Raw genomic sequence first — 19,341 nt, forward strand, 5'->3', positions numbered from 1 at the left:
TCACCTCTGTTCACAGAAGAATGTGGACATAAACCAGTCTCCAAACTGAAAGAATGTTGTCCAACTATAACATGTTTATACTGTAAAATACTCTTACCATGTGATGCAATTCCAACTTGAAATAAAACATTTCCATGTGTGCTATAATGTACTGATCCAAATCAAATAATGCCAGTATCCAGTCACAAATACATTATTGTTAATCTGGAATATCTACCTCCATAATCATCCCTTCACATAAATATCCAGCTATTTGAATGCCCTCCATAATCATCCCTTTACATAAATATCCAGCTATTTGAATGCCCTCCATAATCATCCCTTCATATAAATATCCAGCTATTTGAATGCCCTCCATAATCATCCCTTTACATAAATATCCAGCTATCTGAATGCCCTCCATAATCATCCCTCCACATAAATATCCAGCTATCTGAATGCCCTCCATAATCATCCCTTTACATAAATATCCAGCTGTTTGAATGCCCTCCATAATCATCCCTTCATATAAATATCCAGCTATATGAATGCCCTCCATAATCATCCCTTCACATAAATATCCAGCTATTTGAATGCCCTCCATAATCATCCCTTCACATAAATATCCAGCTGTTTGAAATGCTTAGAAGTGAAACTGACAGTGACAAACTCACTGTAAAACATTTCTCTAACCAAACTATGTGACATCATACCAAACATATATAGACATTGTGTTGAAAAATTGTGCTGTTTGAGTCAAATATTAATTTTATTTTGGAAGGACAGTTGCTTATTGAATTATAATTGGTAAAAATAAAATAATAAATGTTACTAATTATAGAACTCTGCAAAAAATTCCAGGGACTATTTTTTGCATGCAAAAAATGAAAGATGTCGCATTTGAGTCAAAATGAACAAAATTACCAGTATTTCTTGTTCTTTCACTCCCATCTCCTTTAAAATAAAACTATGTGATAAGCAGAATCAGCAGAATTATTTAACAGCAAGGGTGAAGTGTTAAGTCCACTGAAGGCTGCTGTGGGGAGCCCATTGTGCTAATTTGCATATGAAAAATTCACAAGGTATAACAACCCAATTCATTTCAAGTTATTGGTAAATCAAAGAGATGCTAGCTTTGTGTTCAAGAACAAAATTTCTACACATCATTGACTAAGAATGCTCAAGTCATCTGTATTAAAGATTATTGGAAAGTTTGTGAACTGCAATAATATTTCTTTGAAGTCAGATTTTACTCCATATATAAAATCCATGATAATTTCAGGAGTCAGGATAGTGTTCAAGTGTGATTATTTTTTTTGGCAATAAACTATGAACAAGTCAAGCATAGCCCAGCAAAAATAAATTTCAGAATTCCTGGTTGATAGAGTTTTTCTTTGTAACCACAGCAGCAATTCTTCGCACATATTGCAAAAAATATATTGATACAACACACTCTGGAATATGACATCTGTCAAAATGGCAGCACTGCCTGTATGAAACATATTTGACAGGTAATTTTAAAGATAAATATTAATTACACTTGTATTATCTTCAAATCCCCCTTCTGGACTATTGAGAATAGTCAAGACTGCTTATTTGCCATTGGATGACGTTACTTTTTGGGGTCATGTGCACTGACCCACCCTCTGCATTGGACCTCAAAACACCTTTAAAGCTTTTGTGTTTCAAATCTCCCTCCACACCACTGTCTGGGAATATGGCAGGTATGGAGATTATATTTCTTATGTATCAACTAAAGTTGACAGCTCTCTAGGTACCCACCTCAATTGGTATGCCATGTTTTGATGTTTATGGACAAGTTGCTGACAGAAAGGTGTATGCTACTCCATGATATGAAATTTCCCATTCTTTGCATTGAAGATTTCAGTATTTATTTGTCTATTATCTCTAACAAATTCTTCATTAAACATCTATGCACAAGCATGAAGAATTGGTTTTACAAAACTAATACTTTTTACTTAGGAAAATGTAAAAACTTCATCAAGAAAGTTTGGTCCACATGTCCAACATATTTAAGTAAATGATGCTACAGCATTTTGTAAAGATGGTAGTTTATGTTTCTCCTGAATTCAATATGTGAAGGCAAGATGTAGGATCAAATTGTTTCAAAAATATATGTGGATTGTTTAAACCATCTCTGCATTAAGCTTAATTTATTCTGCAATAAACTGATTTTACTCTTGTCTATAACTCAAGGTGGGAATCTGAATAGAGAAAAGGCAATAATAAACTGTTGACTGCATACATAAAAATTATATAATTTTAATGAATTTCATTAAATTATAAAATTTTAATGAATTTCATCTGCATGCATAATTTGTATATTAACAAGGGTCAGTTTCATGGACAGACACTTTGGTGGGTGAAAAGAAATTTCCAGGAATTCAAGACAAGACCATTTCTAATACTGTTTGGAATAACAAGTTTTCAATTAACTGCTGTGGTGGACATACTGAATGTCAGATTTGCACAATTTTCATTTAAAACCAAGTAGACAGAAGTGTTTTGGTGAAAACCCCATGATCATCCATCCATTCAGAGGGGATAGTGACAACATTATTTTCTAGCAGCCATCTTGGCAACCATACTAAATGTATGACTGACACCATTTTTATTTAGGGCACATTAGGTATTATAAGAAGTCTGTTGGTGAAAAGCCCATGTTGATATAACATTCCTTTTGGAAGGAACAGAGTTAACAATATTTTCAAGATAGCCACCATGGTGGCCATATTGAGGGTTAGACATTTTCATTTAGGACCAAACACACCATACAGTCTTTTCTGATGGAAACCCTATGTCAGAATGATGCTATATTTAAGAAGAGTAGCAAACACAAGATTTTCAAGGTGGCCATATATTGGATATCAGATCAGCACCAATTTAATTTAGGGTCAACAAACCATTAATTAGAAGTCTTTCAGTAAAAACCCCATGCTGATATGAACATTTTTTCAGGAAGAGTAGTTATTATATGCTAATTTTTTTCTCCATTAACTTTACATTGTCAGAGTCCTGCAGTATTTTTCTATACTACATGGCTTCATACTGCACAACCCTTCATGTCTAAAAATAGTGCCATGTATCAGGAACTACTTTGTAAACAAACAATATATGCTCGATGCTTTAGCTTTTGATTTGTAAGATTTGTTTGTGGATGAACTAAACAAGCTATTTAGTCCATTTGAAAGTAGAGATGATAAAGTTAATGATGTGGATGGGTTAACTATTTTACATATGTAACTTTTAAAGAAGCAAACATGTGAATGTGATTTTTACAATTTTCACAACAAACATGAGAGATGCAGTAATTAAAAATACAATTCTGATGATGTAAACAGTTTTTTAGGAGAAATATGCATAATTTTTTGCAAATAGAATGATTCAGACTATGACCAGTGCTCTCTAGGGTTATAAAAACAGCATAGAAAAGCTTACTGAGGTCAAGTGCCATCAAACAGGCCTATCTATCAGAGATGTGCCATTTTACAGTCAGTCAAAACACTAAATTTGAGAAATAATGCAACTGAAGGTTTTGGTAGGAAACTAAGGGCATAAGAGCCAATAAACCAAGATGATGAAGAAGTCTTATTTCCCCTGGTTAAATGGACTGTCATGCACCAGCTGCTTTGCAATTTTCCTCATTTAACTATTCTGATACAGTGTTTGGCAAATGATAGAAGCCATACAGTTCATAGCTGGGGTCCCCCAACACAGAATATGCAAGTGACAGGGCATAAACATGTGTCTTCTTTAGCTGGTAATAAGAATGCCCCCCCCCAAAATACTTATGTTTATACATCTTGAATTTCCTCAGAATGTACTTTCTTGATAATTTCAATTCAGAAAATTCATATTTTCCCCTCATCATGATTCCAAACAATCAATGACCAAACAGAAGCACAGGTACACCTGATTCAAATGATTAAATCACATGTACACAGTACATAATTGACCCAGTAAATCCAGTCCCAGTCCATCACAAGTAGAGAAGCAGAAATGGGTTGAATCAACAGAAAAACAAAATCCATCCATTCCAGACCAAATGGAAAAGTTTCAATGTGCATTCATTCACAATATGACTCCAAATTTCAATTTTAAGTAGACCAAAATGATAATGTTTTAAAAACTAATGTTTAGTGCATGATGAAGTTCAAATATTGCTGGGAGGTGAAGTTCAAATACTGATGGGAGGTGGTATGTTCACATTAATAGTATTATTGTGTATTGATGACCCTGTAGTTTGGAATACAGCATAAATTCAATTACTTTATTTTTCGTAGTGTATTTTTGAAAAATAATTAGGCCTTAGGTAGAAAAACAAAATGAGTATATAATAAAAAGCTTCCTGCATTTGTATGGAAAAATATGAACTTGTTTGTTCCCAAAGTCATGCAGTATTACTCAGAAAATCTTGTTCATTTTTTCCCATACAAATGCAGTAACCCAATAAATATAACATGATTTTCAGCACGTCCAGTTTAGGTATGAGATCAGCACCATATTTATTTAGACTAACCGGACATCTTAAGAAATTTTCTGGTGAAAACACCAAGTCATTATGACTTTCCATTCAGAAGAATATGATTGTCAAGCTGGCCACCATGGTGGCCATATTGACTATCAGAACTGTACCCATTTTTATTTAGGACCAGCTAAATAATATGAGAAGACATGGGGTGAATATGAGTGTCCATTCAAGAAGGGTTGCAAGACAACCTTTTCAAAATAGCTGCTGATGTTGGAGTATTTAACTTTTTGGATGTCAGATTGGCAATATTTTGATTTAGGACCAACTAAAAGAGGTCTTTTAGTACAGAACAAAAACACAACAAACTTGGAAATCTTTCAGTGAAAAGCCTATGTTGATATGACTATCCATTCTGGAGTAGAATCAGTAACAAGATTTTCAAGATGGCCACTGTGGTAGCCATACTGGATCTCAGAATGCACCATTTTCATTCAGGACCAACCAGACCATGGGATGAATGTGTGTGTGAAGTTTTATGGAAAACCTCCAAGTAATTTAGGACATGCTTATTCAGTTGTATGTCAAGTGAGGCTACATCAGAGTTATTCATGTTTATCCAGTTGAAACCAAGAAACCCCAAAGAGAGTATGGTAAAACAGAATCAGAAAATGACACTATCATTTTCTTACTTTTGGGATTTCAAAGCAAAATGATGGCTCATTCATGGGTAGGAATTCATAGGTATAAAATAAAGTTTAATATCCAAACTATTCTTATGTATGATGGATTCAAAAAAAAGGTGGGTTAATCCAAAATATTAAATGGGAATGGCCTGATATTGGATTTATACAGACAAAGATGTGCAATGAAAATATAACTGAACAAATCACAAAAGATAACTGCATTTGGATATAATCTCTAACAATCACAATATGAATTTGAGATGATACTTGGTATCAGTGATGAATTCTTGTGCACAAGCCCATCAAAGCCTTCCACATTTCAAGTAGTCTATGGAATTAAGGCTCTGTCACACAAATGAAAACTTATTATTGGGTCCCTCCATTGTGGTGATAGTTTGACCTAGTTTAGCTGACAACTGGAGGCGAATGGCTACACTATCACTCTCCAGTGCTTCCATCAGCTGAAAGGAAAAATAAAATTTCATACTAGTTTTTGTGATTGCTTTTCCACTTACATTTATGCAAACTGCCAAGTACACCAATAATAATACATAATAATAATAATGAGGACTTTGTATAGTGCCTAATCTTTAGAAGCTCTAAGCGCTTTACAACATTAGACAACACCTATAAGATAAAAAACATATATAATGATATGATTAGAAAAACAAACACCATGAAATTAGAAGACATAAAAAACATGCTGAAAATATTTAAGGCAGGAAACATTATTAGGTCTTTAAGTTTGTTCTTGCAGTTGAAATAAGTTTGTTTTGAGAGCACTCTTGAATGGGATCACTGAATAAAATTATTATATTTGTATAACATACAATTTTACTATTAATACCATTTCAATGCATTTTCTTTCTTTAGTTGTTTCAGACATTGCAATTTATGCCTGTATAGAGTTGAAAGTGACATTATGGTTTATGCCTATATTTATACCTATATAAAGTTGAAAGGGACATTGTGATTTGTGCCTATATAAAGTTGAAAGGGACATTGTCATTTATGCCTATATAGAGTTAAAAAAGGCATTGTAATTTATGCCTACATAGAAAGAGATATTGTCATTTAAGCCTATATAGGGTTGAAAGAGACACTGTGGTTTATGTCTATATAGAGTTGAAAGAGATTGGGTAGGAATTATCAAAGAAAAATTAGTTTCTTCTTCAAATACATTGCCCTGCCATAATACCATAGGAGAATATGTATAAAGTTGAGTGAGATATATTCCCTTACCTAAGAGAGATCATCTCCAGTCCCCTAAGGTATTTGAGACATTGTCCAGATAACCTGACTGAAAACTAGACTCCATATGTATGGGAGTAGCTTCAAAAGGGAATGGAAGTCATGAAGCCACAGCTTTATGAAGCTGTCAAAAAACTAGCGCAAAGGTCCCAATAGATTGAGTTGAGTCTTTTAAGATGAAATATATCTGAGATAAAAACTGGAAAAGTGTCTATAACATGCTAGAGATAATAAAAGAGAACAGTTTCAGCCATATGCAGTGTTTATGAGAGGTAAACCAATGAAACTATTGAGAGCAGTTCACATGGTATCTTATTCAGCCAGGTTAGTACTCATGATAAGTACACTTGGCCAAGAATCAATGTCATCCGACAGGTGAAATCCACAATGATCAATGACATCCAACAGGTGAAATCCACCATGATCAATGTCATTGGACAGGTGAAATCCACAATGATCAATGTCATTGGACAGGTGAAATCCACAATGATCAATGTCATTGGACAGGTGAAATCCACAATGATCAATGTCACTGGACAGGTGAAATCCACAATGATCAATGTCATTGGACAGGTGAAATCCACAATGATCAATGTCATTGGACAGGTGAAATCCACAATGATCAATGTCATTGGACAGGTGAAATCCACAATGATCAATGTCACTGGACAGGTGAAATCCACAATGATCAATGTCATTGGACAGGTGAAATCCACAATGATCAATGTCATTGGACAGGTGAAATCCACAATGATCAATGTCATTGGACAGGTGAAATCCACAATGATTAATGTCATTGGACAGGTGAAATCCACAATGATCAATGTCACTGAATATATATGTATATATACATAGTACATTACATGTCCTGCTTTGTGAATTTAGAAGTGTCCTTGCAGAGTTACCCACTTTGATAAATACCTGTATAAGGCACAAATGGCCTGTACAAGTAGAGAAACTGAGCATAACTAGTTATTCTAGTAACAAGTAATCTCTAGGAAGGCCGAGTTTTTGACTGCCTGTGCAGGTAAAATCACTTAAGTGTCACTTAGAGTAACTACATGTACGAAGTGGATGCTGTAAGTAAACAAAGTATAGAAAACTTACCTCTGTGTATCCGACCAAGGCAGAAGCTATACAGGGATATAAATGAGTGTGTGTGTGTGTGATTTGGATTTTTAATGTAGCTTTAACTAACAATTTTTCAGTCATATCGCTATGATGTCTACAGTGTGGTAGTTCATAGTGATGCCTAGCACTGGGGCATCATGTCGCAGACATGTAGCATCATGTCCCACCCAGTCACATTATCCTGACACCAAGCCGACCAGTCCAAACACTAACCTCTTAATGCTGAGCACCAAGCAAGGCAGCTGCTTGTACCATTTTTGAAAGTCTTTGGTATGACGCGGACGGGGATCGAACCCATGACCTACCACATCCAAGGGGGATGCTCTAAACACTAGGGGGATATAAATGAGTTTTCTAAAGTACATACAAAACCTGCACATAAAAAGGCACTTAAGATTCATTATGCTTACAAAGTAGACTCTGTAATATCCATTGTGAGACAATGTTACCAGTATGAAAGGACTAATGATGTTCTATACAGGTAAAGACCAGTAAAGAATCAATTATATAGCTGTGAAGTGGGCACTAAGACAAGATAGTATAGAAAACTAATCTGTATGTATCAAGACATAGTGGAAATTATACAGCAATATTAAATGAGTTTCCTATGCATCAGACCTGCACTTATTAATATCGCTATAGCAATGTGAGGAGACACCATCACAATGCATACACATATGTTACCAAAGACACCTATTTTATAAAGATGGCAAAGTGATACACTGAAAAGTTAGAAACTTTGTCATCGATGATGGAAAGAAGAAAAAAGTTGAAAATTTATAGATAGAGTATACTTCTCTTCAAAGATGAAACTCCTTCAATTTGTTTTAATTTAGAAAACTTCCAAACTGTCGTGTTTTATGGATCATGGGTCCTCTCTGTCTGTAGAGAGCATGCTACTCAGCACAAGTAGAAGTAGTAACTGACAATTTCATGGGATTTGGTGCCAATCCTGGTATCAAGGTAAGATTACTCTATCCAACTGCCACCTAGGTGGGCAGATAACACTGAGCTTTTTAGCTAATAAGTTTTAATCTGAGAAGGCTGATATTTACAATGCAGTAGTAGTTCTTTTATGGCATTATGACTGAGCAGCATATTTGAAGAAGAAATTGTGATTTATGCCTGTATAAGAGTTGAAAGGGACATTGTGGTTTATACCCCCATTGAGTTGAAAGGGACATTGTGGTTTATACCCCCTTTGAGTTGAAAGGGACATTGTGGTTTATACTCCCACTGAGTTGAAAGGGACATTGTCATTTATATCCCCATTAAGTTGAAAGAGACATTGTGGATTATACCCCATTGAGTTGAAAGGGACAGTGTGGTTTATACCCCCATTGAGTTGAAAGGGACATTGTGGTTTATACCCCCACTGAGTTGAAAAGGACAGTGTGGTTTATACCCCCAATGAGTTGAAAGGGACATTGTCGTTTATACCCCCACTGAGTTGAAAGAGACATTGTGGATTCTACCCCCACTGAGCTGAAAGGGAGATTGTGTTTTATGCCTGTACAGAGCTGAAAGGGACATTGTCATTTATACCCCCATTGAGTTGAAAGGGACATTGTGGTTTATACCCCCTTGATTTGAAAGGGACATTGTGATTTATACCTGTATAGAGTTGAAAAGGACATTGTGGTTTATACCCCCTTTGAGCTGAAAGGGACATTGTGGTTTATACCCCCTTTGAGTTGAAAGGGACATTGTGGTTTATATCCCCAATGAGTTGAAAGGGACATTGTGGTTTGTACCCCCAATGAATTTAAAAGGACATTGTGGTTTATACCCCCTTTGAGTTGAAAGGGACATTGTGGTTTATACCCCCAATGAGTTGAAAGGGACATTGTGGTTTATACCCCCAATGAGTTGAAAGGGACATTGTGGTTTATACCCCCAATGAGTTGAAAAGGACATTGTGGTTTATACCCCCACTGAGTTGAAAGGGACATTGTGGTTTATACCCCCTTTGAGTTGAAAAGGACATTGTGGTTTATACCCCCTTTGAGTTGAAAGGGACATTGTGGTTTATACCCCCATTGAGTTGAAAGGGACATTGTGGTTTATACCCCCATTGAGTTGAAAGGAACATTGTGGTTTATACCCCCTTTGAGTTGAAAGGGACATTGTGGTTTATACCCCCATTGAGTTGAAAGGGACATTGTGGTTTATACCCCCTTTGAGTTGAATGGTACAGTGTAACTTCAGGTCCTACTCTAATGTGCATGATACAGTGTAACTCCATGTCCTACTCTAATGTGTATGGTACAGTGCCATTCCAGGTCCTACTCTTATAAATTTCTTAACCAATAACACATTTGTACTGGCTGACAGAATTGTCAAAGCTTTGAATAATTATTGATAAAAGTTCAAATAAAACACTCACCTCACCACTGTACTTGGTGATGTAGTTGTACAGTTCAATTAGGGCACTTGATTTAAAGAATTTTCCAGGGTACGACTGTAAACAGAATATGAAGAATATAAAATGGCTAGCTACCCTAAAAATGGCATGATGCATCATAAAAATGTAGTTTGACATCGTTGATGAATCCCAATATTTTACCCTGGTGATAGTGTCACACAATATAGACTCATTGATGAATCCCAATATTTACCCTGGTGATAGTGTCACACAATATAGACTCATTGATGAATCCCAATATTTATGCTGGTAATAGTGTCACACAATACAGACTCATTGATGAATCTGAAAATTAATCCCTAGTGATAGTGTCTTACAATACGGTCTCATTGATGAATCCCAATATTTACCCTGGTGATTGTGTCACACAATATAGACTCATTGATGAATCCCAATATTTACCCTGGTGATAGTGTCACACAATATAGACTCATTGATGAATCCCAATATTTACCCTGGTAATAGATCACACATTATAGACTCATTGATAAATCCCAATATTTTACCCTGGCGATAGTGTCACACAGTACAGACTCATTGATGAATCCCAATATTTACCCTGGTGATAGTGTCACACAATATAGACTCATTAATGAATCTCAGTATTTACCCTGGTGATAGTGTCACACAATATAGACTCATTAATGAATCTCAATATTTACCCTGGTGATAGTGTCACACAATATAGACTCATTGATGAATCCCAATATTTACCCTGGTGATAGTGTCACACAGTACAGACTCATTGATGAATCCCAATATTTACCCTGGTGATAGTGTCTTACAATAGTCTCATGAGAGTAGCTTCTCGTGGGTCGGTGGCTCTTTCCAGGGTTTTCCCGGATTCTTCCTTCACCATTTATACTGGCCGCCATGTATAGCCTATCTTGTGCTGAAAAATGGCATTGAACCCTATGATAACAACAACAAGTTCATCATCATATGAATGCAAATATCCCAACTTTCTTTGCCTATGTTGAGGGGATTTTGCACAGTCTTACTAAAATGCTTCTCAAGGCAAACAGATCATTCAGGAAAATGGCATGTAGATATACTTAAGATAGATTAAATAGGTACATAGACTGGTAGGTAGCTAGATCAACAGATATATAGATACTTATTAAATAAATATTAGTCATGCAAATTAAAAACCAGAACAGACACAAAATCCTACATAGCCAGTGTGCACTATTTGCAGCAATCTTTGGTCAGAAGCCAGTATGTATAGTTGTAAAGAACAATATGAATAAACCATGCACAATTGTGATTGCTATGCAAATTTACCAACGTACAATTTTCTTGAAAAACAAAACTAACCCTGGTGATATCTGCCAGACAAGAATTGAGGTCCTGGTCACTAACTGTGGACATTTCTCGGATGTCACGGAAGTACTTGTCCACCATTTTCCTGTAGCTGGGAATATCTTTGGCAAACAGCAGTTTGTTTGAAGGTGAGTCCTGCAATGTAGACCAGTATTTTTAAAGGTATGTGTAAAGCTCTAATAATTATTAATTTTAATTGCAGATAATGCTTAAGTTAATCATTCAATTTTGTAAAATCTATTTATTAAATCACTTGTTTTTCTCTAATAATATCAAATTCATAATCCTGTAAAAATCTTTCTTTGATGTAACTAAAAAAATTTTTTTGATATTATTTAAGAATATAACAATGGTGATGTAACTAAATTTTAGTTTTTTATATTATTTAAGAATATAACAATGGTGAGCAATCTGTACACATAAATATAATTCCTGCCTCTCTTGTATCCAACCCTAACCCCATGATGGAGATGAACCCAAAGAAAATCAAGAGTCCCAGCTCCAAATGGAAAGATGCTGCAGTTGCTGAAAAAGAATTTATAGGAACTAGAGACCATTTCTTCCTTTTAACTCTCAGTTCTGAAATTGTCTTTGGTATTCTTCTGCAACAACAATATTTTCAAATTAGCTGCTGTGGTGGACATATTCAATGTCATATTGGCAAAATTTACATTTCAGACCAACAAGACATCATAAGTCTTCTGGAGGAAATCCCATGTTGATATGACTTTCCATTTTGGAGAAATAATTATAGCAAGATATTCCTGTCATAGTGGCCATTTTGGATATCAAATTGACACCATCTCCATTTAGAACCAACATAAGAAGTCTTGGGTGAAAACATAATATTGTTATGTCTAGCCATCTGTGATAAGTAGTTATATGATTCCAGCTAAAACCCCAAATCAATATGACTTTCCATTCAGGCAAAGTGGTGATAAAAAACTTTTTTTCAAGTTGGCCAGTGTGGTGGCCAAATTAGAAATCAGATCAGCATTATTCTTATTTATGACCAAGTAGATTCATAAGAAGTCTTTTAGTGAAAAGCCCATGTTGATATGACTATCCATTCTGTATATTTTCAAAATGGTGACATTGATGGCCATATTGGATGTCCAAGCAACACTATTGTCATTTAGGACTAACCAGGCCATGGGATAAATGTGTGCCTAAAGTTTTATGGTAAAACTTTCTGGATGCATTTTAGGAAGCATTTTAGGAAAGTGGTGATAACAAATTTGTGCTAATAGATTGGCAGACAATGCACAACAGAACATTCCATAAACTCTTTGACCAGAGGAGGTAAAAAGCTGTGGAACCAGTTGGGCTACCAGAGGAGGTAAAAAGCTGTGGAACCAGTCGGGCTACCAAGTGCCAGATGGATATAACTATTACTATATATCCCCACTTGGGACTTGAACAAATTAGTATATATGATGATTCTTTTGATACTTCTATGCTCCAGATAGATATACCCTTCCAAACCTCCTCCAGCTAGATATACCCTTCCAAACATCCTTGAATGAAAATCAGATGTTGATATAGCCATCTACTGAGGTGGAATAGCAATAATAATAACAAGAATTTTTCAAGATGGCAGATGTGGCAGCCATATTTAATGTCAGATCAGCACCTATTTTATTTAGAACCAACTAGATATGACAAGAAGTCTTTTAATGAAAACTGCATGTTGATATGATGATCCTCGAGAAAGGAGTTGCAGAAACATTTTGGCCAAGAGATCAACACCATTGTCATTTAGGCTCAACTGGGTATTATGAAAAGTCTTTTGGCAAAAATCTCATATTAGTATTACCATACATTCAGCAGGAGTAGCAATAACAAGAATTTTAACATGAATAATGTGCTGGCCATATTGTATGTCTGGGCATCACCATTGCATGGTGAATGTATGTATGTGTGTGTAAAGTTTTGTCCATGAAATTCAGGAGTAGTTATAACAAACTTGTGCTAATGGATGAATAGAGGATGGACAAAGACCATCCAATAAGCTCTTCTGCTCAATGACCAGTAGAGCTAAAATCATTCAACATCTTTATGGTATTAGCATTAGGCAAATGTTATTAAACAGGGTCAGATAGACAGTGTCTTGAGTGGTAGAAAGCTGCGTAGGTAACATCACACCCATGATATGTGCAGAAATTGCTCATAATAAAACACAATATTCAACTTCATGATATAAACCTATTTAGTAAGTTTGATAAAATGATCAGAAATAGTCACTTATGTGCAGACCAGCTAAAAGAATCAGATGTAAGTAATTCATTTAAATGTATGAATCTTGCTCAGAGCTGTCATAACAGAAGACCGTAATGATTTATGACTCTTTACTAAGTCTCATCAAAATTGGGTCAGGAATACAGTCTCTAGAGCGTTAACATGCTCAGTCAGTCAGATGCATGATCAACTCTCATTTATATGTATATATCTCATTCATTATCAACCCTGTCCAAGATCTTGAGGATACAAGCAAATATTCCAAATTGGATCAGAAATACAGCCTACAGAGTAGTAACAAATCCAGCCAATCAGATGCATGATCATATTATTAGTGTGCATGGATCTCACTCATTATCAAACTTGTCTGCAATCCTAATAATATAAGAATATATTCCAAGTCTTATCAAACTTGCATCAGAAATGTGGCCTCCCAATTCAAACAAGGTTAGTTAATCAGATGCAAGATTACCTCCATAATATGCTTAGATCCTGCTCTTCATCAATTCATCGGAATGTTCAATGATGTCAATGTATTCCAAGTATGACTGAATCAGATCAGAAATATGGACTTCATAGTGGTAACAAGTGATTTTTGATGGATGGACAACTAATGCTGCGCAACAGAACAAATTGCAAAATGGATAACTGAAACTTTTCCCTGATTATCCTTACCTTTCATAAGCTTTTCTACTTTCTACTGACAAGGTAAAAGTTCAGGCTCCTTACCTTCCCTAGCCTATGTTCTGATGTGGAGCAACTATCCATAAAAGTCTGAGCTACCACAGATAGGCAAGAATCAACAATCAAAGGCTTGTTGATATCAAACACAAAGTCAGGATTCTTGATGATGTTTACCCAGAACCGCAGGGGAAGGCTGAAAAGAAAAAGTATTAATATATGTGAGACCAACTGACTGGAAAATTTCTGTAACATATCACAATTTCACATGGTGAATTACTAAACATAATTGCAATCCAAACTGAAAATTCACTGGTCACATCATGCCTGTGGTGGCTATACATATGTTATCATTGTCTAAATGTTGGAAGTCAGCATTGTCTACATGATGGAAGTCAACATTGTCTACATCTTGGAAGTCAGCATTGTCTATATGTTGGAAGTCAGCATTGTCTATATGTAGGAAGTCAGCATTGTTGACATGTTGGAAGTCAGTATTGTCTATTATGTTGAAAGTCAGCATTGTCTATATGTAGGAAGTCAGCATTGTCTACATGTTGGAAGTCAGCATTGTCTATATGTAGGAAGTCAGCATTGTCGACATATTGGAAGTCAGTATTGTCTATATGTTGGAAGTCAGCATTGTCCATATGTTGGAAGTCAGCATTGTCTATATGTAGGAAGTCAGCATTGTCTATATGTTGGAAGTCAATATTGTCTGTATGTAGGAAGTCAGCATTGTCGACATGTTGGAAGTCAGTATTGTCTATATGTAGGAAGTCAGCATTGTCTATATGCAGGAAGTCAGCATTGTCTACATGCTCAGTTGTAGTTAAATATGTCAGTTAATATTATTTAGATGTTCAATAGCACCAGGTATATAGACATTCTGTAGTATCTGACTGCCAGGTATATAGGTGTAAAATTGCCACCTAGTGAATTAAAGTGTTTAATATATTTTTGTGAGTGATGGAATTTGATAAAAAAATGGGGCAAGTATCAAAGTCTGGAGTGCAAGAACTTGGTCATTTGTGCCTCAGTGTCAGGTAAAAGCAAGAATACCTTCTATCTCTCTTGAGAAAAATGCTGTTAGTCTAAATTTAAGAATATGTTGGCACTGAGTGTTTTACTTATTGTTTAGGGGTCAGTTGAGGTCAACCCAGGGCCTGGGAAGGGGAATCCAAGGAGGCAATCTACTTTCTCTGTGGGCAAACATGGACAAGTTCGTGTGCCCCGTTCACCCCCTTATCCACATACAGATGCTGATATTGACCAAGTCTTGAAAGATATATATCTGAACATAAATCCCTGAATGTTTGTTATTTAGAACGTAGTGTGAAAATGCCAGACAAGTGAAGTACGAGCTGATAATCTTGAGCTTCATGAACAGAATACGATTTTGATAAGATTCTGATAAGATTGTTAATCTTGAGGATAGATTGGTTAGTTTAGTTTCACAGTCCTGGAGAAATAATTTATTGTTTCATGGAATTAAAGGTGCCCATAATGAAAAGTAGGATGTTACCACCAAATTCAAAATTCAGTATTTCCTTAAAGATATTCTCCATATAGCTGATCCACATTCCACAGAGATACAGTACACAGGCTAGGCAACAACCATGCTAGTGGCAGTGAAACAAGTTCTACTGGCCAATCATTGTTAAGTTCAGCAAGTACAAGGGCAAAGGACGTGTGCAAAAGAAAGCACTAGAATTTCTATAGCACAATGATAGCTTCAGGGTATCAGAAGATTTCTCAAAGCATATCAGAGATGAAAGGAAAGCACTGTATGGCTATATGACTTGATTTAGGCAAGAGGGTGAGTACTTTTCCATCAAGTTTGACAAGCTTATCATGGAACAACAAGTATATATGTATGACTGAAGCAGTGAGGAGGTGAAATTGGCTAATAAATGCAAGAAACATCACGAGTTTATAATTTACCTGTTACATTTCCAGGTATGAAGTACATCAGGATCACTAATATTAAATTTATCTGTTACATTTCCATGTATGAAGTACATCAGGATCACTAATATTAAATTTACCTGTTACATTTCCAGGTATGAAGTACATCAGGATCACTAATATTAAATTTACCTGTTACATTTCCAGGTATGAAGTACATCAGGATCACTAATATTAAATTTACCTGTTACATTTCCAAGTATGAAGTACATCAGGATCACTAATATTAAATTTACCTGTTACATTTCCAGGTATGAAGTACATCAGGATCACTAATATTAAATTTAACAGCAGCAGCATCTAGATAATCAAACAAAAATTTGATCACAGGTGGCATCGCAGGATTCACATTCAAAATAGTCCGAAAGAAATCATCGATATATTTCTGTAATGTACCCTGAAAACAGAAAAAAAGAAATGTTAAGCACTATTAAATGTTGGCAATCCTTGAACTGTGCCAGAACTAACTGGACTTGGAAAGTCATTAATTTTAATCTGTGCATTTAAAAAATGTATTGCAAATACCAATATAAGCTCAAAAGTTCAAACTTTAAATTATCCTAGTCAAATAGTAAGAGCAATTGGTAATACAAGTTTATGAAGCTGCAAAAATGGTAATTACAGAGTCCTAAACAGAGTCCAAAACGGAGTCCATATATTCAAAGACTTTATGCTCAAGGGTCCAAGTTATTCAACTGTTCTATAAACTTAACTTTCTACATCTAGAAAACTGCACTCATCACCTATTAGGGTAAATAAATATGAACAAATATGAAACATACAATTCCTTTCCACTTATAAAATATTATTAAGACTTTCAACTCTTTGTAAAATATTCACAATAAAAAAGGTTAATTCAGATACACAATAAAAAGGTGGATTCAGAGAGACACAATAAAAAAGGGGAATTCAAAAAGACACAATAAAAAGATGGATCCAGACAGACACAATAAAAAGGGGGATTCAGATACTTCTAAGTATTTAATTTAAAGCGCAAGAGCTCCACATCAATCCATTTATGGTGAAACCATGCAGTTATCCAACACTGGACTGAGGGGAAATCATGAAGTTATCTAACACTGGATTGTTGGAAACCATACAGTTATCCACACTGGATTGAAGAAAACCATGCAGTTATCCCACACTGGATTTTTTAAAAATAAAATATTTCTTCAATAATACTTACCCAGTCATACTAACTTAGGCGAACTCAGACTACCTTGCAAATCCTAAGTTCACTGGCTGAAACATGTTTGCTAAATGGCTAAGAGTTATCTCCTTACCTTGGTGGCAGTTAGATAAAGTGATCTCCCCTTGACACAGCATTGGAGCCAAATTATCTGAATACTTCAGTTTATATTGGAGCATAAGGCATGCTCTCTTTCTATGGATCTAACTGTGGGGAGGCAGGGAAGTAGTATGTATATGATGATCAGGTATATATCACTGAAAAAACATGTTTTAGTAGAAACAATTTGGTTTCTTCCAGTATGCTACCTGATGATGATACCTTAGGAGAATAGGTAACAGGTGGAGGGTAATACTTCCCTTTACCCCAGAGAGACCATCCCGAGTCCCTTAAGGCATGCAGGACAGCTTCTAGATAACCAGAATAGACCCCATATGTAGTGGAGCAGCTTAAAAGTAAAATTTTCTATCCCACATATCCAGCAGAAGTTGTGAAGCTACATCCTTATGAAGCTGTTGAACCCATTGGGAAAGTAACCTGTTGTGCCAAAGCTAAAGGTCCCACCAGGTCAAGCTGAGCCTTTTAGGATGAAAGATCTCTGAGATATAAACTGGAGAAAGTGGATTTTGATCTTCAACCCACATCATGGATAATGTAACAGTTTCACTCAACTACAGTGAGCCCAAATCTGTAACAAATTTGTCTGACCTGGGATTATTTCCTGATATGTAGAACAAATGACCCACTTCATCAAGAATGAAAGTGTCTGTACTGATATATCATCCTGCCCCTCTTTGACAGAAAAGAGGCATGGTCTCCCATGATGTGATGGCTAAGTCCTTTTTAAGTACCACTACAGAGCTTGCACTTGATCCTTAGATGACCTTAAGATCAATAGTCCAGTGTAGACAACAATTTCACTATAAATGTCTGATTCTACATGAATGGGAGCTTGTTCATGGCAATGAAAGCAGGGCTGTCATGAGTGGTATTGACCCATTTTGTCAGGGCTGTCATGAGTGGTATTGACCCATTTTGTCAGGGCTGTCATGAATGGTATTGACCCATTTTGTCAGAACTGCAATTAGTTCAGGTCTACCAATAGAGCATATATTTTGCAGAATCTGCCTGCTGTCACTAATGCTGTGAGGAAGCTGGTCTTATATGAGATGTGAACCAATGAAACTCTTGAGAGCAGTTCAAATGGTGTCTTGTTCACCCAGTGTAGTACCTATGATAAATTCCATTTTGGGCATAGTACCAGTGTCTTTGGACTTGTATACTCAAAGCTGGGAAGAAAACTGGTTAGGTCTTTGTTTTGTCTGATATCCTCTACTCCATGATGATGCAGGCTGTCAGTGATCATGGAACAGCAGCCTTTAGCTGTAATTGGTGCTAACGCTTTCTTGTCCAAGAGTCATAGTGGGAAGTTAGCTATTTGAAGTAATGGTGACTGCAGTGGTGATCAATTCTCTCCACCACTGGTTGCGAGAACTGTTTATTCCTAGGGCTTGCTTAGGATAATCCAGATGTGTATGTTCAGCAGCTCTGGGTTGGGATGAAGGACCTGTTGTTGTGGTTACTCAAGCAAATTTCCATTGCAAGATTGATGTCATTGATTCATGATTTTTTCCCATCTGAGTGTAGCAATCAAGTTTAGATGAAACTCCAGTTCTCTTACTTTCTGTATCACCTTTGTAATCAGAGGTGTTAGAGAGTAAGCATATTCATCCAGGCTGTTCTAATGAATGGAGAGAGCATCAACTGCTCAGGCTTTCGGATCTGAGACTGAAGAGACAATTTGGGAGTTTGGCATTCCACCTTGTTGCAAATAGGTACACCATTGGTTGATCCCATTGTGCACGTATCTAGGTGAAAACTGACGGATGAAGAGACAATGTCATTTTTATTTAGTTGATTCTTTTGGGACAGTAAGGCCACTAATACATTTGGTCAGCCTGGAATATGCCAAAGCCCTTCG

General features: G+C 36.0%; 1 protein-coding gene across 1 annotated transcript in view; it reads right to left on the reverse strand.

Annotated features, from left to right (window-relative positions):
* Nucleotides 1-4,295: 4,295 nt before the first annotated feature.
* LOC149774348 (plexin-B-like) overlaps nucleotides 4,296-19,341 on the reverse strand; it is a 253,049-nt gene continuing 238,003 nt past the window's right edge. Inside the window, exons 32-36 of the mRNA XM_089945411.1 lie at nucleotides 16,408-16,568; nucleotides 14,252-14,399; nucleotides 11,279-11,419; nucleotides 9,923-9,997; nucleotides 4,296-5,615 (exon numbers count right to left, since the gene is read on the reverse strand). Of these exons, the coding sequence (XP_089801537.1) occupies nucleotides 5,502-5,615; nucleotides 9,923-9,997; nucleotides 11,279-11,419; nucleotides 14,252-14,399; nucleotides 16,408-16,568 (639 nt within the window). The 3' untranslated portion in view covers nucleotides 4,296-5,501. The remainder of the gene's footprint in view (nucleotides 5,616-9,922; nucleotides 9,998-11,278; nucleotides 11,420-14,251; nucleotides 14,400-16,407; nucleotides 16,569-19,341) is intronic.

The sequence above is a fragment of the Sinohyriopsis cumingii genome, unplaced genomic scaffold, assembly GCF_028554795.1.
Source record: "Sinohyriopsis cumingii isolate HCF-2022 unplaced genomic scaffold, ASM2855479v2 utg000349l, whole genome shotgun sequence".
NCBI lineage: Eukaryota > Metazoa > Mollusca > Bivalvia > Unionida > Unionidae > Sinohyriopsis > Sinohyriopsis cumingii.